The sequence below is a fragment of the Malaclemys terrapin genome, chromosome 4, assembly GCF_027887155.1.
Source record: "Malaclemys terrapin pileata isolate rMalTer1 chromosome 4, rMalTer1.hap1, whole genome shotgun sequence".
Classification (NCBI taxonomy): Eukaryota; Metazoa; Chordata; order Testudines; family Emydidae; genus Malaclemys; species Malaclemys terrapin.
In genome coordinates, this window is record NC_071508.1 from 17,682,856 (window position 1) to 17,706,855 (window position 24,000).

The 24,000-nt window shown below is 46.5% G+C and overlaps 1 protein-coding gene across 2 annotated transcripts in view; it reads right to left on the minus strand.

The window, feature by feature from the left end:
- Positions 1-14,684, minus strand: part of MDFI (MyoD family inhibitor) — a 42,094-nt gene extending 27,410 nt beyond the window's left edge. Inside the window, exons 1-2 of one of the 2 annotated variants that reach the window (XM_054024839.1) lie at positions 14,374-14,684; positions 13,909-14,013 (exon numbers count right to left, since the gene is read on the minus strand). In XM_054024839.1, the coding sequence (XP_053880814.1) occupies positions 13,909-14,002 (94 nt within the window). In that variant the 5' untranslated portion in view covers positions 14,003-14,013; positions 14,374-14,684. The other variant, XM_054024840.1, reaches the window with a different exon arrangement.
- Between the last annotated feature and the right edge of the window lie 9,316 nt (positions 14,685-24,000).

The following is a 24,000-nucleotide window of genomic DNA, read 5'->3' on the forward strand; positions in this document are numbered from 1 at the left end:
GATGAACAGCGAGCCAGAAACGAACAAAAATAATCATGTCCCAATGTACATTTGAAGCAGTAAAGCTGCCTGTGCATGACTGGAGACCCGGGCCCTCAAGGGGAGAAGGTCTGGTGGGGAATTAGAGAGGATGATGTAGTAGCGGAGAAGTTAGCTGAATCTTTTACTGTGGAAGGTCACGGGGAAATTCCTATTCAAAGGCTATTTCCTACAGGAGATCAGAATGCAGCCTTATTACTGTTTATTTGTATTAGAGCAATGCTTAGAGACTTCAACAAGCTAGCTGCTGTATATGCACAAAGAAACAGTCCCAGCCCGGCCAAGCATACAATCTAAACAGACAAGAGAGAGGGGTTCTCCATGGAGGAGGTTACAGAACATCTTGAGATGCTAACATGCAGTAAGGGCCCGATTCAGCAAAACATTTGTGCACACGTCCAGCATGTGAATAGTCCCTAAGGGCTTTGCTGAATCAATACATGTGTCAGCAAGACTGAGGGTTGTGATAAAACCAAGGGACCCAAGATCATAGAATCACAGAAATGTAGGGCTGGAAGGGACCTTAAGAGATCATCAAGTCCAGTCCCCTGCACGGAGGCAGGTCCAAATAAATCTAGGCCATCCCTGACATGGGTTTGTCCAATTTGTTCTTAAAAGCCTCCCATGAAAAGGATTCCACAACCTCCCTTGGAAGCCTGTTCCAGAGCTTATCTATCCTTATAGTTAGAAAGTTTTTCCTCATATCTAACCTGAATCTCCCTTGCTGCAGATTAAATCCATTACTTCTTGTCCTATCTTCAGTGGACAAGGAGAACAATTGATCACCGTCCCCTGTAGAACAGCCCTTAACATATTGGAAGACAGTTATTAGATTCCCTCTCAGGCTTCTTTTCTCAAGATTAAACATGCCCAGTTTTTTTAACCTTTCCTCGCAGGTTGGGTTTTCTAAACCTTTGATCATGTGTGTTGCTCTCCTCTGAACTCTCTCCACATCTTTCCCAAAGTGGTGGCACCCAGAATTGGACACAGTACTCCAGCTGAGGCCTCCCCAGTGCTAGGTAGAGCGGGACAATTACCTCCCAGGTCTTACATACAACATTCCTGTTAATACACCCTAGAACGATATTAGCCTTTTTTGGAGCGGCCTCATATTGTTGACTCACATTCAATTTGTGATCCACTATCACCCCCAGATCCTTTTCAGCAGTACTACCCCCTAGCCAGTTATACTTCATTTTGTAGTTGTGCATTGGATTTTTCCTTTCTAAATGAAGTATTTTGCACTTGTTTTTACTAAATTTTACCTTGTTGATTTCAGAACAATTTGCCAAGGTCATTTTGAATTCTAATCCTGTGCTCCAAAGTGCTTGCAACCCCTCCCAGCTCGGTGCCATCTACACATTTTATAAGCACACTCTCTGGACCATTATCCAAGTCATTCATGAAAATATTGAATAGTATTGGACCCAGAACTGACCCCTCCGGTACCCCACTAGATACTGCCTCCCAGTTTGAGAGCAAACCATTGACAACTCCTCTGTGAGTATGGTCTTTCAACCAGTTGCACCCACCCTAGAGTGATTTCATCTAGACCACATTTCCCTAATTTGCTTATGAGAATGTCATGTGGGACTGTGGCATAAGCCTTACTAAAATCAAGATGTATCATTTCAACTACTTCCCCCCATCCATGAGGCCAGTAACCTTATCAAAGAAGGAAATTAGGTTGGTTTGGCATTATTTGTTCTTGACAAATCCATGCTGACTACTTTTTATAACCCTATTATCGTCTAGGCACTTACAAACTGATTGCTTAATAATTTATTCCAGCATCTTTCCAGATATTGAAGTTAGGCCGACTGGTCTATAATTCCCATGGTCCTCTTTGTTCCCCCTTTTAAAGGCAGGTACAATGTTTGCCCTTCTTCAGTCCTCAGGGACCTCACACGTCCTCCATGAGTTCTCCAATGGTTTTGAGATTGCTTCAGTTAGTACCTTAAGAACCTTAGTATGAATTTCATCAGGCTCTGCCCTATTGAATACATCTAATTTATCTAAATATTCTTGAACCTGTTCTGGCTTGCATATCTTCCCCCCTTTTTGTTAATATTAATTATGTTGAGTATCTGGTCACCTTGAGCTTTTATTAGTGAATAATGATGCAAAATAGGCATTAAACCTCTCAGCCTTCTTTATGTCATCCGTTATTAGCTCTCCTTCCCTGCTAAGAAGAGGACCTGCACTCTCCTTCATCTTTCTCTTGGTCCTAATGTATTTAAAGAACGTCTTCTTATTGCTTTTTATGTCCCTCGCTAGGTATAACTCATTTTGTTCCTTACGCTTTCTGATTTTGTCCCTACATACGCGTGCTATTCTTTTGTACTCCTCTGTCGCAATTCATTCATGTTTCCCCTTTTTACAGAATTCCTTTTTGATTTTTAAGTCATTGAAGAGCTCCTGACGGAGCCATATTGGCCTCTTCCTATTCTTCCATACAGAGGCAAACTCCTCCTTGACTTCACTGGGAGTTTTGCATGAGTGAAGGCTGCTGGATCAGAGCCTGAGGCATTTAACATAGCTTTAAAAACAGCAATTATCCTTGAAGCTTGGAAAGCTGATAATACGGTGCCTAGCAAATCCACGGAGATTGTGGGAACTACAGCCCAATGAACCACACCACAATGCCAGGGCAAGTTAAGGAGAGCCTAGTTAAGGACATGCTGGGTACAGTAATTATATAACCTTACAGGGTCAAACTAGCATAGGTTCTGCCAGAGAAAATTGTGCCTTTCTAACCTAAGAGTTCTTAGAAAAAGTTAGTTGAAGAATAGATAAATGTGAGCTGATGCACATCATTATTAACAAGAACAATAATGTGCACCCATAGAGCACCTTTCATTCTAAGTTCTAACTAGCCATCTTAGGGTTTTGTACAAGGGTCCAACTTTACAGAACCTGATCGCAGTGCACTTTACATTCATACAATCTCATCTCAACAAGCCTGTGAAACAGAAAGTGATTACTACTCCCACTTTACTGTGTGTGGGGGGGGGGAGGAGAGGGGGAGCCAGAGAGGTGTCCATCCAAGGCAACATAGCGGCAGAGCTAAGAAAACAGAATTTTGCAGTCCTTAATCCCAACTCCCCCTCTGCTCTAACCAGTAGACAACACACCCCTTCTAGAACAGGGAGGAGAATCCAGAATTTCTGGGGTGGTACTGAGTATAGACAGACCAATCTGGGCCTGGGATCATAACACTTACCTCAACTGGGTCAGGGCGATAAGGGAATAAACTCCTTTTAAAAAGGCAGCACAAAGCTTTATGGGTCTAGTGCAGGGGTAGGCAACCTATGGCATGCGTGCCGAAGGCGGCACGCGAGCTGATTTTCAGTGGCACTCACATTGCCCGGGTCCTGGCCACCGGTCTGGGGGGCTCTGCATTTTAATTTAATTTTAAATGAAGCTTCTTAAACATTTTAAAAACCTTATTTACTTTACATACAACAATAGTTTAGTTATCTATTATAGACTTATAGAAAGACCTCCTAAAAACGTTAAAATGTATTATTGGCACATGAAACCTTAAATTAGAGTGAATAAATGAAGACTCGGCATAACACTTCTGAAAGGTTGCTGACCCCTGGTTTAGGGTGACCAGACAGCAAATGTGAAAAATCGGGGCATGAGGTGGGAGGTAATAGGAGCCTATATAAGAAAAAGACCCAAAAATTGGGACTGTCCCAATAAAATCGGGACATCTGATCACCCTATATCGGCCACAGATTACATAGCTGTTGGTCTAATGACTGCAAAACAGTCCAATGATTAGGCCATTTGGGTGGAGCAAGTCATTTCTCATGGAGACCTTAAATCGTCCAACTTGCTTTCCGTGCAAATTTGCATCTGCTCCTGAGAACGTGTTGCACCTGGGATCTTAGCCAGGGAATTGAAAGTTGCCAAACTGGGTAAACACATTCCTGCTTGGTGCATCAGAATTGACACCGGTTGCGAGACAGGCTGGAGTGATGGCTGTGCAGCCTGAAGTCATCTGTTTATCCACAAAACAGGTACAGCAACAGGGCCAGATTTCCCCACCCTGCCAACGTGCCTGAGTCCTGACCTGGAGCGGCCACATATAGTGAGGAAAGAGCAGTTCAGTCTCCAGCAATGCCTGTCAGTGCCACTTGGGATGGCTATTTCATGACGAGGACCCCGGCCCACTAGGAACCGAGACCTGCCATACATAGAGAACACCAAACAGTCGTCATTCGATACCATCTTTCTGTCATTCCCAAGCAGGGCTAGAGTTAGCCCAAGAGGTGAGAATTTCCAGCTCCCATTGATAATTCCCTACTCTACCCAGTCCCGGGCTCTGCATTCCTCTTCTAATCAGACTGTTTATCCTGCAGCTGAAACAGAATGTAACAGGCTGGTCCAAGGGTGCCCATCAGCAAAACCAACAGTAAACCGTGGTCAATTTGGTGCTCACATCCCGGGGTACAAAATTCCAAAGCTCAGCACAAGAGGCTATTGTCCTACATCAGACGCTGCAGCCCGTGACCTCTACTGATACTGCGTTCTCTTTAATTTTCAACCTCCTTATCCAGGGAAGGAGACATTACAGCCAAACCTGGAATGTACAAGACAGACTGTATACCTGGGTAGAGAGGGCAATAAAAATTCCAAAATGATATGGGTGTTAAGGTGCCTTATGCAGAGTTTGGGGGATTAAAAGAAACCTACAAAGCACTGGCCAAAGGTCAAGCAGAGACCCCTTTATCTCTCCCTTCCTTGTAGGGATGAGAGAAGCTTAGTTCTCACCAGATTTCTCTGTTGCTGGCTGGAGACATCCCTGGTAAAGCTTCGCGCATGTTCTTTTGGGCATGCATATTTCCTGTCGCCTGAGATGGGTCTGAGCTGAAATGCAGGGTTTGAACTTCAAGGTGTTTGGAATCTGCACCTACTTCTGGATTCATTTATCATCCAAAACCTCAGCTGGCATCAATCAGTACAGCTCTGTTCAAGTCAGTGGCGCTACGATGGTTTCCACCTGCTGAGGATCTGGCCCTAGCTCTCTGAATTGAAACAAACCACAGATCTGACTGGCCATGAGCTCTGCAAGTTTGAAGCCTGGGTTCAAGGCTTGGGTTCAGGACTTTCACAAGACCTAGCTGGAAATCAGAAGTGACAATAAAAAGCCACCAACACTGACAAGTATCAGAACATTTCAGAACCTCAGCAAAGGTTTGGGGAGGATGAGAGAGAGGGTGTTTCTCCTTTTCTTCTTCTTCTTTGTATTGGACCTACCCCAACCAAGAACAAGGCCCCACTGTGCTACGTGCTGTCTGTATTCATAGGTTACATCTATACTGCCCAAAAAACCAACCCCACAGCAGTGAGTCTCAGAGTCCAGGTCAATTGACTCAGGCTTATGGGACTTGCACTGCAGGGCCAAAAATAGCAGGGTAGACATTTGGGCTCAGGCTGGAACCTGGGCTCTGAGACCTTTCCTGTCACTGGGTTTCAGGGCCCTGGCGAACATCTGCACTGCCCTGCTTTTGTTTGTTGGTTTGTTTTTGCTGCGTAGACTACACATAAAGGAAAGTCTCCACCCCAAAACGCTCACAATCTAAATAGATAAGAAAGGCAAAAGGTGAGAAAAAGGGAGTATTGTCACCCCCATTTTAGAGACGGGGAACTCTCTCCCTCTCCCCCTCTCTCTCTTTCACACACACACACACACACACACACACACAAAATTAGGCCAAGACTTTGCAAAAATGATGAATGATTTTGGGTTTCTACCTTTAAAGGGGTATGATTTTCAGAGAACGGGTGCTCAGCTCTGTCAGGAATCAGGCCCCTTTAAGATGTCTCCAAATAGGGCCCCCCAGAAATGGAGGCACCCCAAAAGACTAGCCACTTTTGGAAAACATTGGCTGCTGTGACTTGCCATGGGGCACCGTGTAGCAAAGTGAGCTACTGAACCAAGAGCTACCGAGTCGCACAGTAGTGCTTTACCCAGAAGACCATGTTTGGTTATGGCATCTCCATTACCCTCCCATGCAGCCTGGTGTTGAGAAGCCAAGGAGAGGACAGCCCAAGCACAAAGCAGACGAAAGAAACGAACGATGTCCCGTACATAGGGCCCATGTTGAATGCAGGCCCTGACACAAAATCCCCCAAGGAAGGATCAGGCTACGGGGACACAGAAGGAGAGATCACAACTGCCATGCACATCTTGTTACACTTCTGGGAAAATATGAAAAACTCCAGAAAAAGAAAAAGGGGTGTTATCTGGTTTCTGCAACTCTCAGAATCTCGGCAGGCAATTTCAAAGGAAATTTAATTAGAAGCTAGAGGAAGAACACAGCACTCTAGTGGCAAACAGCAGAACCCAGTTGAGGGATTGTTTTGTTTTGAAACTGGAATCTTTGAAAATGCCAGAAAGAATCCTTTTTTTAATTTTAAACAAATGCAGCAGTTTCACTAATTGCAATGAAACTTGGAGAAGCAAAATATAGATGTCAGGTGTTTGGCGCAGAAAGCTTTTTATTGTTTTTTTGGGGGGCAAAACGAAAAAAAACTGGTTGGTTGTTTCTAATTTTTTTTTTTGAGAGGCTGTTTGCACACACATTTTGCAATCAAGTTACTTAAACTGGTGCCAGCTCTTGTGTGGGCTCTCTTAATTCAGTTTAAAAAAGATTTATTTTCACTTAGTTTAAACCTGTTCCTGAACTGTGCAATAAGTGACATGGCAGGCTGGCAGAGTTGTAGAAAGAGATCTTCACTGTGCCAGGGCCGCCCAGAGGATTCAGGGGACCTGGGGCAAAGCAATTTTGGGGGCCCCTTCCATAAAAAAAAGTTGCAATACGATAGAATACTATATTCTCGTGGGGGCCGGGGCCCCGGGGCAAATTGCCCCACTTGCCCGCCTCCCGTGCGGCCCTGCATTGTGCATGCAGAGAGGCCAATGTTACATACTGAGAGGACTGGCCACTGGTTTGCATTCCTAAACTCCGAGTGTCACACAAAACTAGGTCCCGCCTGAAATCTGGCCCTCCTTCTCTAGTTTCACTCCTTATATACTGTCCTACATAATCTTCCAACATAAGCAATTTAAACTAAATCAAAATAAGAGCATCCATACATGGGTTTGCACCAGTTTAATTAAGGGTAGGTCTATACTGGAACTGGAGGTCACTTGGTATTGAACAACGTTTTGATTAAAAAACGAGAGTGATATATAATTAACGTGTCACACATTAAATGGAATAAAAACTGGCTGATAGGTCTCAAAATGGAACTGTAAATGGCGAATCGTCATCAAGCAGATGTGTTTCGAGGTGGGTCCTGCTGGGACCAGTTCGTGGCCCTGCGCTATTTAACATTTTTATCAATGACCTGGAAGAAAACATCAGATCATTACTGATAAAGTTTACACATGAAACAAAAACTGGGGGAGTGGTAAATGATGAAGAGACCAGGTCATTGATGCAGAGCGATCTGGAGGGTTCGGCAAATTGGGCACATGCCAACAATATGCATTTGAATACAGCTAAATGTAAACGTGTACATCTAGGAACAAAGAACGCAGGCCATCCTTACACAATAGGGGACTCTCTCCTGGGAAGCAGAGGCTCTGAAAAAGATTTGGGGGTGGGGTGGGGTGGATAATCAGCTGCCAGTGTGACACTGTGGCCAAAAGAGCTAATGTGATCTTGGGCTGTATCAATGGGAATCTCAAGTAGGAGTACAGAGGTTATTGCAACCACCACTGGAATATTGGGTCCAGTTCTGGTGCTTACATTTCAAGAAGGAGGTTGATAAATTGGAAAGGGGTCGGAGAACAGCCACAAGGATTGATTAAAGGATTAGAAAATCTGCCTGATAGACTGAAAAAGCTCAATCTATTTGGCTTAACAAAGAGAAGGTTAAGGGGTGACTTGATTACAGTCGGTAAGTATCTACACAGGAAACACAGATTTAATTAGAGGCTCTTCAGTCTAGCAGAGAAAGGTCTAACACAATCCAATGGCTGGAAGTTGAAGCTAGACAAATGCAGACTGAAAATAAGGCGTAAATGTCTAATGGTTAGAGTAATTAACCACTGGAACAATTTACCAAGTGTTGTGGTGGATTCTCCATCACTGGCAATTTCTAAATCAAGACAAGTCTGGCTGTTTTTCTAAAAACTCTGCTCTAGGAAATATTTCGGGGAAGTCCTCTGGCCTGTGTTATACAGGAGGGTAGACAAGATGATCATAATTGCCCCTTCTGGTCTTGGAATCCATGAGTCTATCCCAGTGCTAGCTTGGATCATGCTAGTACACAATAGCAGTGTAGTCGTGGCTGCATGGGCCGTGCGATGGGCCAGCCGTGCGAAGACGTGCCTAAGCTTTCAGACAGGGATGTACTTGGGGTGGCTAGCTGTCCTGCCACCTGTGTAGCTGCAGTGACGCTGCTATTTTTAGCATGCGAGCTCAATCCGAGAAGGCGTGAATATATCTACCCGAGCTGGAACTTACACCGCCAACTGCCGTGTAGACGGAACTTAAATCGCTTTCAAGCTGCACCTGGCGTTAAACTGGTGCAACTCCGCAGGTAGATGAGTCCTAAGGACGAATTTGGCAGGGAGGACAAGTTGTCAGCCCGTCTCAGGTCTGGATAGAGCCCACCAAAACAACGGAAGTCCCCGCCCCTCAGGTGAGGGAGGGGCACCGAGTCCACAGATCAACCAGGGGGACAGAGCCGACAAGCTATCTGACTGACCACTCAGGAACGCACAGTCCTTCACACCTGCAAGCCAGCGGCTGTACATAAGCTTCCCCCATATGATGCCCCACAGCAAACATTTCTGAGGTCTCATTCTTGACTGCCAATACCTCTGGGGTGCCCTGTTTGTATCCCTGACTGTCAGGATCGTGCCAAGCAGCCGGGCTTTCCCCATACGGCCTGACAGCAGTTTGGAAGTGGTGCTGGCTTGCTAAAACCAAATGATTCTGGAAAGGAATCATGGGAGTTTGATAGTTTGTCCCCAAGTCCCAGGATGCCAGCAGGTTCCCGAAGGTATCTGAGTGTGCAACACGAGAAAAATCCCAGGAGGCAGAGAATGTAGTGGTGGAATAGGGCACCAAGGGAGATGTGCCAAGAGTGCAGTTATTTTGAAAAAGCAGAGAGCTGCATGATTCATAAGAGAAGAGATTTAAGCTGGCGTAAACAAAGTGGTGTGGATGCACTCTTTTGGCAGAGTTACACCAGTGGAGCTGTAGTGGAAAAACGTATACTGGAAAAACTCTCCCATGTGGACAAGGCCTCCAGTCCCAGCACCTCCTCCATTGATCTTGATTGCGGCACGGGCAGGACAATGGACTGGGCAGGGCGGCCTGTGGTTTGCGCCCCAGCAAACCCAGCTCAGCAGAGCCCCCATTTCCAGAGAAGCTGAGCTCCGAGGGAGGCTTCTGCTGCGCCCTCTATGAAAGAGGCATTGTCTGGGCCTGTCACAGGGGCTGGGCCTGCGGTACAGCGGGGCTGGGCTGGGGCCTCGAGACAGAACTGCTTTCAGCCCCATGTTATACCTCAGGGCAAACTCATTGTGAACGGTCAAAAAAACCACTGTGTGTGTGTGTGTGCTCGCATGTTAAGTACACTCCCCTTTCCCCCGCTCAGACTGAGGAAGCCGCAGAATTGCCGGCTACTGTAGCCAAGCCGGGGAATGGATGTCAACAGGGAGCCCAGAAACGAAGCACTGTCGGCCAAGGCCTGCTCCCAGTTGTGCTGGGGAGTCACCGGCAGCCTCTGACAGGGGCAGAGTTGAGCTCACTGGGTGTGAGATGCTTACGCTGCGGGTGGAGTGGCCAGAGAGACTATCTGGGGTGCATATGACAGAGAGGGGAGGAAAAGTTGTGTGTGTACCCAGGAGAAAGAGGGCAGGGGAAAGAGAGAGAGGAGGAGTGTAGAACTTGTCCAAATTTTCCCATCAAAACCGATTTTTTTGACGGAAAATGGCTTCCACCACCCCAAAAAAAGCTGTCCCAAATATTCGTTTCTTCTCTACATTTTTCATTTTTATTTCAGCCCCTCCCAAACGTTGTGCCAGCTGTCCCCTCCATTTGATCTATTCTGGAAAAGGGGGAGGGAAATGAAAAATCAGAAACGGGAGATTTTTTTTGGGTGAAACAATAGATTTTTTTTTTAAATTCTCTTCAAAAACCAAAAGGCCCAGATTTTCTTTGCCCCTAAATGCCACGTGAGAAAATAACTGATATTTTCCAACCAGCTCTAGGGAAGTGATGGAGAAAGAGAAAAGTCTATAGGGTATTCATGCTAAAGTAAGGTCATAGAAAGACTGGCCCATACGAGCCAACATGCTGCCATATGAAGGTGGCATCTGAGTATGGGCCGCCTGTGCTCACTCGTTCACTGCTGGACATGAAACCAGCAGATTTTCATCTTTCTCTAGTGCTGTCCTCTGGTAATGCAAAGGGCAGGGCCGCCCAGAGGATTCAGGGGGCCTGGGGCAAAGCGGGGGAGCGGACATAAAAAAAGGCGCCACCCGCTGTGGCGCTTGTACTCACCGGGCGGCGCTCTGAGTCGGCGGTGGTGGCGGGTCCTTCACTCGCTCCGTGTCTTCGGCAGCACTGAAGGGCCCCCCGCTGCCGAAATGCCGCCGAAGACCCGGACCGCCGCCAGGTGAGTAAAAATTAAAAAGGTGCCTCTAGCCAGGAAAGGGATTCTCGGCCCGGGCTCGGCCTGGGGCAAATTGCCCCACTTGTCCCCTCCTCTGTGCGGCCCTGTCAAAGGGGCTGCTTTGATGGTACCTAGGTACCTGGGACCAGCCCTCCCTGCGGTGAGAAGAAGGTTGTGATAACCTGGGATCCATCTTCAGAGATGGCTACTAAGAGAGGGGACAGAGATCCCAGAAGAAATATCCAGGTCACGTCATTTTTCACAAGGTAGAAACCGCACGGCTCCATAGTCAGGAATGAGACTAAGAGTGCGGAGACCTGGATTCTGTCCCCAGCTCTGCCACAGTTTCGCTCGCCTTGAGCCTCCGTGCACCTCAGTTTCCCCACCTATTTTATCAACTCAATCTCACCAAGTTAATTTGGCTTCCTGAATTATATTTGAAAGGGTTATTGGGTTCAAATCCCCCCTAGGTGTAGGAACAGGGAGGCAGAATCTTCAAATGAAACTTCCCAAGAGACAAGGTTTCCGCAAATAACACTGTGCGGACAAACTGGATGCCGTCCCTGGAGTGCCCTGCAAACAAGGATGAAAATCCTGCAAAGGGAAAGGCCACAAGGAGCAGCTGCTCTTACCCTGATGGATAAAAAACAACAAACATCTCACCTCAGTCCTCAGCAAAGAGCAGGAATGGACTCTGCTCGGTGGAATTCTGGCTCTGCATGGACCAGGGAGCGTCTCCCAGGAAGCAATGGCACTTGGTGCCTTTTCAAACAGGGGTAGGAGCTTCTGGTGTTTTGAAAGCCGAGAATTCTTGCCCTGTCGAACCTCTGCTATGTAGCAACCTAGATCTAGGCCAAAGTCCCATGCCCCCAGAGCAGGCTGTGAAAGAGATGGAACCCAGTGGTGCTAGCATGGGACTTTGAAGACTTGGATTCAAGTACTTGCTCCATCGCAGACTGCTGATGGGTATGTCTACACTGCCCGGGTAGACAGAACTGCACCAGTGCGCTCAAAATAGTTGTGTAGATGTTGCGGCACCAGCCGAGGCTCGGGCTAACTTCCCGAGTAAAACCCACCTAGCCCTGCAGAGGTTGTTATGGACTGCTCACCCACCACTGAAATGAATCCACCTCTGGGGTGGAAAGCAGTGGCCATTGATGCACAGAATTCTTCCCTGTGGTGCAGCCACCTCTGTGGTGGAACATGTCAGCCGCTGAACAGCAAACAGCAACAACACACAAGAGTTTGGGACAGAAAGTGGAGAAGTTGGAAATGTTGGGGGAACATAACAAGGGAATGTATTCTCTGAAATCTGGGCCCTGGCACATTGCAGGATAAGTCCATCAGTGGAATTACACCAGGAATTAATTTGGCCTCTTTTGTGTCTCACTCTGACAGCACACACAATAGGCTGTGTTTCACCTTTCGCTGTCAGTTTCCTGCTCTGACCCATTCCTCTCAATCTGCCCTTCAGTGTAGTTTCTCCATGTAAATATCTGCAGAAGCCAATTGCGCTGACAATGGAGGTCCTCCAACTTGTGCGTGACATCCCCCGGAAAAGCCAAAGACTCCGGCCCAATTAACATTCTCATTACGGCAAATGCAAATGAAGGCATTATGGTGTTGTCATAATAACAACAACGGGACAACTTTCACATAGCGTTAGAGTTCTACAGCAGGTAATATTAAATTACAGGAGAGCTTATTACATATACAACAACTCGCTCAGAGTCAGCTGGCGAAGAGTCATCATTTAGTAGCCTGGAAACCTCTTCTGGTCAAATTGATTCCCCTCCCCACACACAATAGCTACATTCCAAGAGAAGGCTTTCTCAGAGCCAGCACACTGCAGCTAACACAGCACGATGCATGGAAAGAGAGCAGGACTCTCACGGGTAGTGGAATTTCACTGGATTTGCTCCAGGTGGGAGGAGGAGATGGAGGTAATCAGGGATCCAGGGAACCCACTTATTTAGGGCCTGATTCTGCAGCCCTGACCCCTTTTGAGGAGCATTTACTGAGCGATCTTACAGGCGTCAAAGGGACTGAGCGCCACGTGCCATGAGCAAGGGTGGCAGGATCAGGCTCTGATCCGCCCGATGGTCTCCCCATGGTTTGCCATCGGAGCACTGATCTTCTCTGATCTTTGGCCAGTCCATGGGTACCGGATGAACCCCCCTACATACAGCAACCCAGAGCCTCCCCACCTTCCGATTGTGGGGCTTGAAGCCAGATCTGGGGAAGGAATGAAGCAGACAGCTTTCTCCGGGTACGGAGCAGGGGCTAAAGGATGTTATTAAATTTAATAGGATCAGGGCCCAGAGCGAGGGTGGGGGGAAGCCGCATCTCGCAAGGAGCTGGCCCAGGCCCAAGAACACGCGACGACTGAATGGAGACAAAAGTTCTTGTGAGAAGCCAAAGCTCCGGTGCAGCTGCATCAGGGCTCCCACTGCACGGTCTGCAACCCAGGCAGGAGGCAGCAGAAAGAAACCCAAGCTCCCTTTCCCCCCTTCGGAGAGGTTACGTCCCACACAGCCAGTGTGCGAGAGCACAATAGTGTCTTTGGAGAGAGAGAGAGAAAATATGGGAAAGGAAGTGGTGGGCTTTAAGCCTGGAGGTGAGCCCCTCGCCAATAAGTCTCTGCAACATTTCGTCTGCCTGCTCTTTAACCCTTTGGCTCCCGCAGAGCCAACATCCTCTCCTCTTCCCAAGCCAGGAAAACAGCTCAGCAAGCACCTTTCATCTCCAGCGCCCTTGCTCCCACCGATCCTGGCTCTTGGTGAAGTCCCATTAGAAATGGGAAAGTTACAGAAACTTTGCGGGAAAGTTTCACACAAACTTTCTTGTCCTAGTGGCATCATCTCCCGCCCCACCCCACAAATCACCAGCTGGTGGGGTTCCATTAGCTTCCCTGGATTTTCACCAGCTGGGGTTCTGATCCCCATTGTATGGTGGATATTCACACAGGGCAGCTGGTGGAAAACAGCACAGCTATTTTAAGTTCAGTGGAGCCATGCTGATTTCCATCAGCCGAGGATCTAGCTCAGGTTGTGTTCAGCCACAAAGAGCTACAATTCTCTTTATAATCCAGAAAGTTGGACAAAGACTTCTACTTAACAAATAAAAAGAACAGGGAAGCCTAGGGCTCCTGCCAGTGGCCAGAGAGAGACAAGTCCCTGTAAGTTTAAAGCGAGGGAGACAAAAGCCCCTTGTGCTTACCTGTGCTAGTGGGCAGGAAGGGTGTCTGATCCGGCACGGGGTCTCCATTGAGTGAGTCAGAATGGCTTGAGAGATCACTTCTCAGCTGGGACATCTGACTGGGACCTGCCAGACACACCACATGCAGATCAAGACAGTGAGAGAGAGAAGCTCACTGAAGATTGCTAAACAACCCAGCCATGAGGAACTCTCACATGGAATGAATCAGCATGAAGACTTTAGGTGGGGAGACAAGAAGGAAATCGCACAACCCCAAGAAGTGATTTCTAACTCACCCGGGCAGGACACCTCTCCCCAACTGCCGCATCCACATGCACAAAAGTTTGCTTGATTGTTCAGCTGCAAGAAACTCCAGCTCTGCTTAAGCTTCCCTCCAGACACATTTCAGTCCCAGCTGCATTGAGGAATCCTGTGATCAGCCAATTCCCACCCCCAAGAATACACAGACACATTGGAGAAACTCACTTTTTTTGTTTACACTTTAATGGAGCTCCCACAAGTGGAGTGTCATCCTATCGTCCTCTCCATATGAAGGTCTCCTTCAGGTCTCTGCAGCTGCTCCCTTCTCCAAACACCCCACTCCTCCAGCCCTCTTCAACTAGATTTCTTCAGCTTGTCTTTCTTTCTTCCTTTATCTTTACATATTCCTTAAAAATGCCCTTCCTGGTGCCTTGTCCCTGCCAGGACTGTCCTGCACTTTCAAATAAAGAGGACACTTCACGTCTTTATCTTTGCAGCTCTTTCTTCAGGGCAGTGTTAGGTTACAACTGGACAAGTTTGTGCAGTCTATCTCCAGACTGTAAGCTCTGCCTCCCGTCTCTCACACAGGAAATTGCATTCAGGGCTGATTACCCAGTTTCCTTCATGCTGGAGATATTTGGAGTTCATGCAGCCTATAATAAGCTGGTTGGCACTACGATTTAAAAAAAGCAACGAGAACAAACAAACAGACACAACAATCCACAAAGCCACTTTAAAAAGGAACGAAAAAAAAAAAGTGGATTTCTTTTTTGGGGGAGTAGAGCCAAGCAGTCAAAGTATGGTGGGGGGAACAGGGAAAAGTGGGACGAGCATGGGCTTACTATATCCCTCTGCCAATGCTTAAGTCTTTGACCTCCACATTTTTTAATCCAAATTTGTTTTTCTTTAAACTCAAAGGATCCATTTTCAAACAGCGGCAAGGAAGCAAAAAGGGACAGCAAGCCTAACTCGAAAAATCATCAAAACCTCCCTTGTGTCGCATGAACAGAAACAATAGCCTGTCTCCTCCAGCGGTAATGCTCCCAAATACTGATGTAGATGTGGCCCAATATGCTTACAGTACGACTACATATTCTTGTGCGAAGGATTGTCATGTAACTAGGACACATGGCCAGAAGTCAGGAGAGACACATTTTATTCCTGACTCTGCTACTAAGTCACCGTCTGTCCTTGGACAAGTCACTTTCCCCTATTTGTGCCTCAGTTTCCCCATCTACAAAATGAGGTCAATATTGGGTTTTGTGGTTTAACTCGCTGGCTTTGAGATACTCAGATGGAGGGCAAAATATGATTAGCGTTATCAGTATTACTGTTTAAAGTGACAGAATGAAGTCAAGTCTCAAATTCCCTTTTCTAGTGTAATATTTTAATTAGGAGCAGTTTACATTTGGATTCACTGTTTCCACACTCACTCGCGATATTACTTTATATCTTGCTTTAACGGAACTGACTTCAAAACGTTTTTAGATAAAATATGTACCGACACATTCTTTTTAAGACTGCTTTTTACACTACTAGAGCCTGATAATCCAGTACTTCCAAGTTTATTAAATAGGCCAGATTCTCCACTGGTGTAACTCTGGAGTAACCCCAGTGACATCAGTGGAGTTATTCTGGACTGAAACCAGTGTCAATGAAATCAGAATTGACGCAGTGTCAGTAAGTGTGAATGCACGTGGGTGTCATTTCCATGTCGTGGCTAGCATAGATTTATAATTTACAGAGAGTCATCAGCGTGGTTCAGTGGATAAGGTGCTGGCCAGGATTCAGGACCTCAGCCACTGCCCTGCTGTTACCATGGGTGAGTCATGTCTCCTCTGTATGTCCCTCTTTCCCTTCCCATCCTTTCTCTTGTGTATTTAGCCTGTAAACTCTTTGGGGGCAAGGGCTGTCTCTCTATGTGTATATACCACACCTAGCACAATGGGGCCCCGTTGCTGCTAGCACTGCTAGCCGTTGCTGAAATATGACTACTACTAACTGCTGTTCCCAGTACAAATATACATGGGCTATGGGCCTGCCCAAAGAGCTCAATATCACAGATCAGCCAAAGCGGCCAAACTCCACTCTAAAAGGCAACCAACACAGAGCGTTTGGAGCTCTTTATAAGATCTAATTCAGACACACAATCCATGGGAATTTCTTCCCTGGTGGAAGAAAAGTCTGAGGTGCCCTTGCGGACGCAAGCATCTAAAGGAGAAGGGGCAAGAATAGGATAGAATTTAGCAGGGATGGAGGCTGGGATTTTGAAAGGTAACTCACTCACTGAGGCTCCTATGAAAATTCCAGCCAAGATGTACAGATATTAAACAGGGGTATGAAATTGCTCTAAAATCTAACAGGATCTAATAGAGAATGAGACCCCCTCTATGGAGGTTTTGTAAACTGTCCTTCGTGGTGATAGAATTCTCTATTAAATTCTACAAGGTGGTTCATAAAAAAAAAAAAACTAGCAAAAGTTGATCACTCATTAGTGATCTATCCTAATTGGAGAGCACTGCTTTATCATTGGTATTGCAGCAGCACCCAAAACACCAGCTAAGTCTGCATCCCATTGTGCTGGGGGCTGTACAAACACAGAGTGAGAAAGACAGCGTACGCTGAAGAGTTTACAATCTAAACAGACAAGCCCGACAAGAGAAACATTATTATCCGAGCTAAGAAACCCCTGGTGTTTGAAACAGTGGCCGTGTTATTCCTCTGACCTGACACCGCTCCGGCCAGCCTCTGCACTCGCCATAAAGACCCAGCCAGTTTTCCACTGGGGTTCGTTTCAAACAGCTACAACAGGGGAGCTGGCCTCGCTCGTGAGTCGTGACACCCAGGGCGCTGGGACATCTGAGCATGTCTCAGTGGGTGTGCCCTGGATTTCCTGCTTATGAGGCAGCATGCCTCTGAATCACCCTAGGTTCAGGTCAGCCCTGTGCTTTGGCAGGAGCACATTCCTGTTTGCTTATCGGTGCCCCCATGTCTTAACATCCACCACTTTCCTCCCATTTCTGCCAGGGCGGGGGGCTTCATAACCAACATCAGAGCATGAGCTCCCCCCAGGGGGGATATACGGGACCCTCACTCCACCCTCCTGCTTCCTGGTAGCTACAGCTGGGAAGTGGCCCAGGTCCATGAGAACGAAGGCCGACGCTTTGATGATGAAATGTCAGTACTGCACTTTCCTCCGCTTGTAAGATTCATGCTGACAAGCAGGCGAATCCACTGGGTTTTTTCCTTTGGCCCTGACAGTTCTTTATTTATGCCAAGAGGAATCTGGGTGCGCTCAGCGTCTTTATAATGATACTTTGCAGCTATCATCTTTATCATCTTAGCACCTTTCATCCGAGCACTTGATAACCATTAATTAAGTCCTCACAGCCCTCCTGTGAGGTGGGTAAGTGTTATTATCCCTGTTTCACAGATGGATAAACTGAAGCACCGAGGGGTTAACCCGGCTGTCCAAGGTCATGCAGCAGATCAGTGGCAGGACTGGGAATAGGACTCAGGAGACCCAACTCCTACCCTTTTGCTCCAAACACCAGACAACACACCCTCCCGAACTAGGACCAGAACCCCCAGCTCCTGACTGCCAGGTTTCTGCTTTAATTAGCGAACCCCACTCTTTCCTCAAAAGGTGGGAAAAGAACCCAGGAGTCCTGCTGGAACACTCTCTGACAGTCCAGATGCCAAGTCCTCCGTTCCAACCATTTCTCAGTTCTTTAAGAGCAGCATTTCCGGCCCAGCAGAAAGCTCGGTCTCATGATGCAGCGCTCAAAACAACAGGAGGGGACATTGAAATGGAATCTCAATTTCATGATCGTTCTAGAACTTACCTTGCAGCGACTTTGAAAATCTCCTCCTCGGTCATCCATTCAAATGGGAGCTGCATTTCTCACATCCTGTCCTATCTCACAGGACCCAGGCTACCTGCATGCCTGCAGCGGTGGTGAAGTGATCCTTGAACACTGTGTATAAACTCTGGTGCTTCAGGATCCCTTGGAACCAAAGGTGTTATGTAAATGTAAGACAGTATTATAGAGGGGTCATATGAGCAGTAAAAAAAACAACCATCAGAAAGTTGCTTTCTTCAAAAACGGAACCAGAAACTTTATTAGAATAGGGGAAACAATATTATCCTGAAAGCTGCTCTGTTGAGGGTCTGCCTTGAACCCATGAGTGGCCTACCCTCTGCGGATAGCAGCTCCCTATTGATTCTTTACAGTTTACCCTGCCGTGAGAAAAAAAAACTAAAACTAGTTTTCTTAGGGCTTAAAAAATATCACAGGCCACATCTAAGCCACCCCATGGTTTCCCAGTGATTCCGCCCCCCCTTGATTTCAAATGATTTCCCCATTGATTTTCCAATGGGTTTCCCCACTGACTCCAAATGATTTCCCTCCTGATTTCCTCCCAGCGATCCTGCTTCAATTTCATGGTGATACAAAGGTGTAGCTTAGGGCAGGATTTGCTCCTATGAAACATGTTTAAAGCAGCCTTCCCCTTTCCACCCTCATTCCGTCTAAGTCTCCTGTCATCCTGCTATCTGATCTAAAGGCTGCTCTAAATTCCAGCAGGAAGCCCAGCACACTCCCTGGGGGCACATCCAGAGCATGTCACAGAGCCTTGGGAAAGCACAGGGAGAAGGACGGGAGCAGGAACAGACAAAGGAATGGCCCGGCCGATAACCTCACACAGCTGAAGATCTGGCTTTGAGGGAAGGGGGACAGGAAGGAATTTTCAGGGCATCCCAGCTTCACAGTGTGTAGAGCACGGGGTTCAGAGCCAGGTTCTGGCACATGATGCTTTTCTCCCCTACACCCCACCCCCAACGGAAACCCAGCCTGGGAAGCAGCCACCTCACCCCAGCCCTGACATTTCCAGTGGGTTTCCCAGAGTAAAAGACATCCCTGCAAGGCGGATGGAACTCATTCTGCCACATCAAAGCAGAGGCACTGAGAGGAAACGAATAAATCCATCACCGAGGGGAAAACGGCCACGTCTGGGTGGGAAAGGGCTGGGGGTGCTAGGGCGGGGGCAGGGAGAGTGCTCCAGGGGATATAGCCATGGACTGGGAATCAGGAGAGTTGGGCTCTGCCACTGATCTGCTGGGTGACTTCCCTGCTCTGTGCCTCAGTTTCCCCTTACACCCGTTGTCTGCCTTATCTATTTAGACTGTAAGCGCTTTAGGGCAAGAGCTGTCTCACTATGAACGTACAGCCCCAAGCACGATGGGGCCCTGATCTCAGCTGGGGCCTCTAAACGCTGCTGTAATAGAAATAAATAATAAGGGTGGGATGGACAGTGGATTCAGTAAGACACACAAGGAATGAGACAGGTCATCCAGCAACGCACGGAGTTGCCTCACACCACGGCTGGGGTGAGCTCCCCACACCAGTTGCTCCCCTCTGTATGAGTCACCCCACTTCCATAGACAAATTGCTTATTCAGGCTGAAGATCCCAGCTCTAGGGGTGGAGCAGAGCGAGCCAGAGCCGGTAAAGGCCAAAGTCAGGTTTAAAGAACAGGAATACTTGTGGCACCTTAGAGACTAACAAATTTATCTAACAAATTTTGACTAACAAAATTTGACTAACAAAGTCAGGTTTGTTTCCTATGGTCCACACCAGAGTCCACTCTGCATCCCCTACGCTGTCTTAGACTCTACCTAACACCCTCCTCCCACCCACCCTTCTCCAAGTATTTGCCCACAGGCATTTGGAGTCAAAGCTTTCTTCTCTATCTCCATTACAATCAGCAGCAGGAGGGGAAACACAGCTAGCACATACACACAGCTTAACAGGAGCCTCTCATTAACACACTAAGCCAGGGTATTAGAACAAAAAGCTACAGTCGCAGTGTTAGTAGATTACACTTGAAGATTCTCATAAAAATGCCAGTGTTATTATGATGGTTACCTGGGAGTGACTAGCACTTCCCAAAACTATCTGACACTGCATCATGTGTGGCCAACATGGTGTGGCCCAGGCATCACATTTTACCCCGGTAGCTAGAGGGTTAATTATCTGAGTACCTTACATGTGTGTTAATGACACTACCAGATGTTTGGTCTGTTCGTATTAGCTAGAAGTTTCTGAGAAGAGGAAAAGGCAATAGCATTGTTGCAAACCATGTTCTAGCCTGCACCTGATGATTCTGGATGAAGAATAGCAACTAGAAAGGGTATATGGAAGCCAGTTAAATAACGTAGTTGTCTCATTTATTACCATTTCTTTCGTACGTTGAATAGGTGGACTGAAATCTTTCTAATAAAAAGGTTTTTTTTTTTCAAAAATGAAAATTTTCTTGAAAACGTTTTGATAAGAACGGCCCTACTGGGTCAGACCAAAGGTCCATCTAGCCCAGTATCCTGTCTTCCAACAGTGGCCAATGCCAGGTGCCCCAGAGGGAATGAACAGAACAGGGAATCATCAAGCAATCCATCCCCTGTCTCCCATTCCCAGCTTCTGGAATTTTGTTATTCAATGAAAATTTCTGCTTGTCATTTTCAGTTTTAATTTAATCAGGCTTTTTCCCCCCCCCACACCCTTTTTTTTTTTTTTTTTTTTTTGTGGTAGTTCCTTCCTCCCTACTCAACTATTAATTTTGATTGGCAGATTTAGTCATATGGGGCAGGGGTGGGCTCAGAACTGAATATTTTCAAAACAAAAACAAAATTAGATTTCAAAATCAATTAAAAACACGCCACAGAATTTTTTAAACAATAACAAAAAGAAAGAAAGAAATCAGTTCCATATAGAAAACTGAGAACTATAATGATCGCCAGAATTTTCACAGAACTGATTTGATTTTTTTAAACCAGCTCTAATTGCTAACATTTAAGCATTTTCTTAAGAAATCCAAGTAGATACTTTGAGGTTTTTCCTTCTCAACACCAAAACCTGTAACAAAGGACTACATTGGGTTCCTGGCCGCAGTCACCTGGCATGGATTAGGGTTACAGCCCATGATTAGGGTCAGGATCTTCTCTTCTCAGTGGCTATGGTTCCACCTTCCCTTATTAAAAATAAAACAAAACAAAACACAGTATCAACCACAAACTAATTCAGCCAGTTATACAACACACACAAATAAAGGCCTTAAAGATGGAAGTCAGAGTAGATTAATTTAAATCACCTCCCCCGATAGCTGAGAGGATTTTTTTTTTTTTTTTTTGCCCTGTATTGGACATCTGTCAGTAACGTCTTGATCTAACACCCACTTCTTGGTCTTAACACGGCTTCTTCTGCAATGGCCTATTCAGAGACAGAGGCGGTACTGCTCCATGGAGTTCGCACTTGCTGCTTGGGGTGTTTTTCGCTGCCTGCAAAGAGGAGCTAATCAGTGCCCATACGCCTGCTGGTTTTGTGATGAGTATTATGAGCGGCACAAAGGAAGCCATCTGCAGCGCACAGCAACAACAAACTTTATTGGGCCTACAAAATCCACGACCAGTGGCACGTGTTCTTGTGCGCCATCTACAGGTGCATTTCCAATGCACTAGCTATTTACTGCAGTACAGACATGGAGTGCTCTTGTAACAACACGGACACCTGGTCAGCTACTACTGGGAGGGGTTTAAAAATCCCAAACACTTGAGGTGGGCACCTGCGCCTGTTTAATACAGAGGACAACTTGTGACGTTCCTTTATTGTGGTTTTGCACATTCCATAGACTCTAGAGGGCCTGTCCCTCTAGGAACAGAGCGTAGCTGCAGCCACGTTTAAATAAGGCCTCAGTGCATTAGCTGGCAATTGTGGCAGGCGGCCATGCTGTGTGGAGCAGGCACAGAGCGGGATGGGTAACCCACTTGTCAAGTATATTACACAAGGATCTCAAAGCACTTTCCCAACTATTAACAAACCAAACCTTGCCACTCCTTGCTACGTTGGGTTGCCAACATTGTATTTCAAAAATAAGGGACTGTTTTCTTAGCATCTCTGCCCCACCCCTCCTCCCGATATTATTAATTATTATTATTTATAATAATAAGCAGCACTCACCTACATTCAGCAGGAGTTTTTGTTGCTGCTTTTTGCAGCACTCAGCAATTCCTCATCTTGTTGTACAGAGATGAAGAAATAAGGGACTGTTGGCAACCGAGGCAGGTGAATATTATCCCCATTTTATAGGTGGGGAAATTAAAGGGCAAAGATGTGAAAGAAAAAGTTGCAATCTGAGGTGAGTAATGTTAGACACCTACAGCCATACTCGGCTGCCTAAATAAACAGTGGGATTTTCCAGGGATCTGTCTTCACTGCAGAATTAACTCAGAGTGACCAGCATCCAGATCTTAGCCTGCCACACTGCACAGCCCGGCCTGAGTTACTTTGTCCTCCCTGATACTATGCTCCCCAGTGTGCGTCGCTAGGGTTTCTGGAGGCACGTTGTGTGGTCCTTTGTGCTGTAGTAAGCTGAGCCGGTTTAGGATTCTTTCCCAGCGAATTGTGGGAGAAACTCTCTGTCCTTCTTAGTACTTGAGTGATTTAGCCTTCATCCTGGGTGGGTTACCAGCCCGAGGGAGATCACTTGGTGTGGTAGGTCTGTAGTCCCAGCCGGGCCAGCTAGCTGGGGTAGAAAACACCACTTCACTCAGGCCAGAGGGTTGTGTGTGTGAATCGGAGGGGGACTCGGGATAACACCTGAGTAAGAGCTGAGTTAAGTCTGCAGTGAAGACAGATCCCACAAAAATGGACCAATTAATCATACTGAAGCCAGTGGAGGCTGCAGGTGCTCACACCTCAGAAAACTAAGCCTCTTATTTAGGAGGCCCACTTTATAGACATGTTTGCAAATTTTGGCATAAGTGATTAGCCTAAGTCCACACAGGAAGTCTGTGGCAGAGCTCAATTAAGCACAGCTGTCCCAGCACCCAGCAGTGAGTTAGTCAAGTTCCTTCTACTTCAGGGTGGTATTTTGCAACTTATCACCCTGGAAGATTTCCTCCTCTGGACCACATCCTCAGCTGGTATAAATCAGTGTCATTCCATCAAAGTCAATGTATGAGTCAAGATTTACACTAGCTGAGAATCTGATCCTTCCATTTTTCACAAAAATTTAGCAACAGGACTTGACTTTTCACTTTACAGGATGTTTTGCAACATGCTCTAGACATAACCAGAGGCAAATTCTTCTCAGTTTAAAAAGAGAGAGAAAAAACAAAACAAAACCCATGCCATCTGAGAAACCACACTGCAGCAAAGCGGTTAACCTCCCATGAATGGTGCCGTACATTTCAGTCTACGTCTCAATACAGAGAGGAGTTGTAATAGGCTGAGTCGTGTTTGAGCAGGGCCAATGCCATAACTGATCTGTCTACATAATTACCGTTCTTTGTGTGCACACAAACCCTCTAAACAAAATTACACTCTCAAATCATTCTGTTCGGGGCGGGATGGGGCGAGGGGTGGAGGGAATGTGGTTTGCAAGGTTTTGAGTGAATGACCCCACTGTTTTATATTTTCAGTGAAAATATTTTGATGAATCACAAGCTATTTCTGTAAATAGTTTTTTAAAAAGGAAATGGACAATTTTTTTTTTTTAAACATCATCCTTTGGAAATTGAAAAGTGACTTTGCCCCTACTGGCTATGTGGGGAGTCTTCATCATTAGGGAGCAAAGACAGAGCCATATGGAAAAATGGCAAAGCATGGTTCCTGGTGACATAGGAACATCTCACAGCCAGTCAGTTTCTCCCAGCACAGGTCATTGTGGGGAAAATGGTGCAGCTCTCAAGCTGGAAGCACTGTAGAGACTATTATTCAATGTTATGATTTGCATTATAATAGGGCCTAGGGGGCTCCATTGGGGTAGGTGCTGTACAGACACATGGTAAGAGACATCC